Raw genomic sequence first — 5,019 nt, 5'->3', positions numbered from 1 at the left:
CTTTTTAATTAAAAAAAAAAAAAAAAAAAAGGAAAAAAAAAAAAAAAAAGAAAAAAAAAGCCTTAAACCTCTACTCGCTTCTTCATCTCCGTATTGGGAAAGTATTGCCACATACCTGTAAACTTACATGAGATTATAGAGCGGGGAGGGGGGCGGAAAGCACAACAAGTAGTTTACAAGCTCACCCATTTTTCTCCTTTTCAATGACACCCTGCGGGGTGCGGGGGATATGTACAGCGCGGGGGGGAGAGGGGGGTGCGGGACAGGGACAGCGCACGGCCATCGGGAAGTAACAGTCCTGTGCACGGCGTGCGCCCCGAGGCAGCGAGCTACGAGGTGTTGAGCACGGGTCTGGAGTACACCCCCTGGTAGTAGGAGGGCTCCAGCGCCGAGGGCTCGATGCTGCCGCGGGCCGCCATGGAGCCGCCTCCCAGGGGCAGCCCGCCGGGGATGGCGGCCCCGTACGAGGAGTACTGCAGCGCCTGCTCGTAGGCTTTGAAGTCCAGCTTGTGCTGCTGCTCCGAGGAGGACATGAGGTTGTTGATGGAGAACGGGTGGTTGAAGGAGTAGTGGGGGTCCCCTTTGAGGTGCAGCTGGGGTTCGTGGGCCAGGGAGTGCGGGGGATGCGGGACGGAGGCCAGGGCGGGCACGGAGCCGAGCGAGGAAGCGGCGGCCGGGGCCGAGGGCTTCAGTTCGGCACTAGGTCCGCTGTGGTCCATAGGCTGGGGGCTGGCGGCCGGGTTGGGGCCTGGCAGGGGGGCGGTGGCGTCGGGCGGCGCCGCTTTGCCGTGGGCGCGGGGTAGGGGAGAGCCGGAACCCGAGGCGGACGTCTGGTCCTTGCGGCCCTCCGACGGGGCCTTGCCCCCCGCCGGCTTCTCGCACTTGAAGCGCTTCTGTCGGCGGAGGTAGCAGCCGTTCTCGAACATGTTGCCGGAGTCAGGGTGCAGGGTCCAGTAGGAGCCCTTGCCGGGCTTATCGGGGGAGCGGGCCACCTTGACGAAGCAGTCGTTGAAGGAGAGCGAGTGGCGGATGCTGTTCTGCCAGCGCTGCTGGTTCTGCCGGTAGTAGGGGAAGAGGTCCATGATCCACTGGTAGATCTCGCTCAGGGTCAGCATCTTGCTGGGCGCCTGCTGGATGGCCATGGTGATAAGCGAGATGTACGAGTAGGGCGGCTTGGCGTGCGGGTAGCTCCGCTTGAAGCTCTTAGCATCCCGCGTGCGGCCGAGGTTGGACTGCGAATAGGCCATGGGGCTGACGCAGGGGTTCATACCGCCGTAGGGACCCAGCCCGTTCATAGCGGCCGGCTGCCCCGACATAGCGCCCAGCCCTCCGGGGCTCAGCGCCGCGCCCATGGCCGCCACGCCGGCCGCCATCCCGTTCACTGCGCCCGCAGAGCCCGCCGGCATGGCGGCCACCGCGCCGGGGCTCAGCCCGGCTCCCAGCCCCGTGTTGGCGTAGGACATGTTGAAGGAGCCGGAGGTCATGTTGCCGCTGGTCGTCATGGTGTTCATACTCATGTAGGTGTTCATGGTGTTCATGGAGCCCAGCCCCGAGTTCATGTTGCTCACGGGCACCGAGGAATAGGCCTAGGGCAGCGAGACGAGAGAGGGTTAGCATGGAGCCCTGCACCGCGGAGCCTCCGAACCCGCCCAGGACGATCGCCGACAGCCCGAATCCTCATGACGGGAACGGGTAGAGTGACGCCGAGCCCAGCCTCAGCACAGCGGGCCCCTAGCTCGGCCGCCCCGAATGCTTCGGGGCTCTGCGGGCTCCGTGTCCCGTGTTTGAATCCGTTCGATTACTGCGATCTACGAGCGCACGCCAGTGTGCTTAGGGAAAACTTTCCCGGAATAACCGCACGCAACTCTCCCTCCTCGCTGATGTGTATTTCTGTTCCTACGGATAGTGTCTTGTCACAAATCAAAATAAAAATATTAGAAAAATAATCAGCAGCTCCCGTCTGCACATCGTACCTGTGGAAAGCTGCCCCTGTTCTCATTTCCTCACGAGTCGGGCTTAAAGTTCAAACCCACCGTCCCAGCCTTTCCGAAGCGCGCCGAGCCCCGGCTCCCACTGCACGGGATTCTCTGTAGCCCCCAACGTGGGGTATTGCAGCCCGATCCCTCCTCACCGCTCTCACCAAATGCAGAACCTGGAGCCCCAAAATGTGCGCTCCGGGTCAGCATCTGATTTCACACGAGGGAGAAGGGCTCAGAGAAACGCGTTCTCGTTCACCTCGAACAAAGGCAACGAGGCCGAGGAAAGGTTGTTAGGCGCGGGTTAAGTGCACTGTAACATTCCCCATTATTCCCTACAAATTCCGCGAGCTTCTCAATGCGCTTTGAATTTAGAGGATCTCAGTAACTATCGGAGAGGGCTCAGCGCGGCGGGGCTCCCACCTCACACTCAAATAGAGATTCCAGTTCAATAACACGGGAGGAGAAAAGAGCGGGGTTAAGAAAACAGCAAAAGGGCAGGTCGTGTAACTTTAGGTTCGTGGACAACGAGCGTGGCGAGGAAAAACGAGCGCAGTACTGACGCCCCTCGGGGATGCCCCCCTTTGCTCTGAGCTCTCCCCGCTGAGGGGGTTGCAGCGAGGTGACAGTGGAGTGGAAACAAGGTGGCCGTGGGGTGACACAGCGCTGCGCGGCCCTGCGGGAGTGGGGACTGCGCCGTGTCCGGGTGCGCTGATGCAATGCCGGTGTGCACCTCGCGGCTCCCTCACTTCCTTAAAACGGCTCCTGCCCGGGCACCGCTCCCGCTTCTTCCGCGGTGGTGCCCCGCTGCCTTCCCCGCGGACCCCCGCAGAGGCCAGGCTATACCAGGGCCTGGATCACGGCGCTCCCCGGCCCTCTCCTAACAGCCTTCGGGCCGCTCATCGCACCACGCCGGAGCACGGGAGGGCCCGGAAGAGGCTACCGGGTGCCGCGGGTCGGCGGCAGGCGGCCGGGCCGGGCCCCCTCCGGCTTCCCCGGCCGCTCTCTGCAGCGCCGCCCGCCGGCATCTGAGCAGCAGCGCCCACCGCGGGCGGACTGTCTCGTAAAATCCGAACAAATGGCGATTTATTCTTTTTTTTTTCTTCCTTTCTGTTCTCTCGGCTCTAACAGGTGAGGCCCAGGCGGCAGCTAGCAGCGTGGGGCCCCAAGGAATGGGAGGGGGGGGGCGTGGGGAGTGCGGTGCCCTCGGCCCGGCGCGCCCTGTGCCCGTGCCATATGCCGGGAGGAGCGGGACGGCAACGCGGCGGTCCCCTGCTCCGAGCCAGGAGTTCTCCGGGGTTAGCTCAGCGCTTCCCCGGCCCCTCCGGTTCTCCTGCGGGCGGTGCGGAGTTCCTCGGGGCGGTTTGGCCGAGGAAAGACGCGATGGCGCTGGCGGGAGAGGCAGCGCGAAGCTGCTCCCCCCTCTCGCTGCCCCTCTCCGCACCCCGGCCCTCCCCTAGCCCCCTCTTCTCCCTCTCGGAGGGACAGCAGACCCGGGGCTCGCTCACCTCCTGCGTGTCGGCGTAGTAGCTGTTCCAGTCGCTGGTCTCATGCCCTTCCATTTTCACAGTCCCTAACATTATGGAACCAACCTGCCCGGTGTAACCATCCAGCCCTCTTGCAAGCGAGCGACGGGTGGCAGGAAAAGAGCCCGAGAGGCCGACCTAGCAGGAAGCCAGCTCCCAGGAGGGGCGGGAGTGCCGAAATCTCCTCTATAATGAAGTCAAAAAGGAGGCAGGGAGCGGTGCGGGGCGAGACAGTCGAGAAAGTGAGGAAGTGCCGGCTGGGATGTGAGTGGAGTTGAGCTGATGTGGATCTTACGTCGCACAAAGTACCCTCCTCCTCCTCTCCCCATTTGTCCGCCGCACAAAGGCGTTCGCACCTACAAAGCCGGAGATGCACCTGCCAGCGAGGCAGCTCCCCTCGCCTGCGGCTCCCCTCGGGGCGGCACTTTATTTGCAAAGCAGCGTAATTGGTTTAAGCTTGAGGGGAAAGAAGGAGAGACGGAGGTGGGAGAGAGGAAGCCCCCCCTCGTAGACGGACAGGACAGGCTTTAGGAGGGCTCACTGGAAATGAAATGAGGTAGATAAGGAAAGGGCAGCCCCCTCTGTTTGAATAGAATGCTAAAGGCCATACAGCCCTAAAACCCCGAGATTAGGGGCCATATTTACTGAAGTCCAGTAGATGCTCCTCTAACAGCTCCTCGCACGCTCCCCCTGTTTCTCCCGTCAAGGTACCGGGGCTCTATCCGGATCCCCAAGCCCTCAGCCCCGCGGACACCTCCACCCGGGACTGTGACGGTGATGGTGATGATGATGATACCTCTTTCTTGGTGTCTTACTTTTAGCAATCGTGAATCACAGTGCTGAGCTGTAACACTCTAGACACCCAATAAACGCGGACAGAGACTTGAATGCGGATCCACCGAGGTCAGCCTCCGCCTGACAAACACCAGGTGAGTCACTAGAACCATTTTATTTCTTTCCTGGCAAAAGCCTCCAGGCCAGAAGGCTGATTGAGAGCCTTGGGGAGCCTTCTCTGGGGCCGGACACCACTGCCTTCTTCCCAACTTCTCTCATGGAAGAAGGAGAATCCTCATAGACTGGAGGGCGAAAAGGGGCTACAGTGATAAGGTAAATGGACACTGGACGAAGTTCCTTAAAGTATGGATGCAGGGAACCTCAGTCTTCACAGATGGATCTAACATGCTCCCATTCTGTCCCTGCCCTGCCCAGCTCTTCGAGCTTATACCAAGACCGCCGACAGTTCCTGGTTTTCTCGCCTTGTGCTTTTTCGTTTCTAGAGACTTTTATCATCTGATAGTGGGGGGGTGGGGGGTGGGGGGAGGTAAACAAACCCGGAAACAAAAATAACACACGCACACACACACGCCAACAAAGCAGAACATAAAACCCCAAACTCAGGTAGCTGTTCGTGGAATGGCAATTTGAAGGGGAAATAATTGGGATTTTGACAATCTTAGGTGTACTATATGACACAAAATACAATGCCTGGATCCGAATTTCTTCCTGGCGTGTTTATC

At 60.3% G+C, this 5,019-nt stretch overlaps 1 protein-coding gene across 1 annotated transcript; it reads right to left on the bottom strand.

The window, feature by feature from the left end:
* Positions 1–329: 329 nt before the first annotated feature.
* Positions 330–3,699, bottom strand: FOXA1 (forkhead box A1). The gene is made up of 2 exons (XM_072338641.1): positions 3,485–3,699; positions 330–1,586 (listed from the first exon to the last, which is right to left on the bottom strand). Exons 1-2 carry the CDS (start codon positions 3,554–3,556, stop codon positions 330–332), a joined length of 1,329 nt encoding a protein of 442 aa, XP_072194742.1. The 5' UTR covers positions 3,557–3,699.
* Positions 3,700–5,019: the final 1,320 nt, after the last annotated feature.

This window comes from Excalfactoria chinensis, chromosome 5 (genome assembly GCF_039878825.1).
Source record: "Excalfactoria chinensis isolate bCotChi1 chromosome 5, bCotChi1.hap2, whole genome shotgun sequence".
NCBI lineage: Eukaryota > Metazoa > Chordata > Aves > Galliformes > Phasianidae > Excalfactoria > Excalfactoria chinensis.
This window is presented reverse-complemented; position numbering and strand designations above follow the sequence as displayed.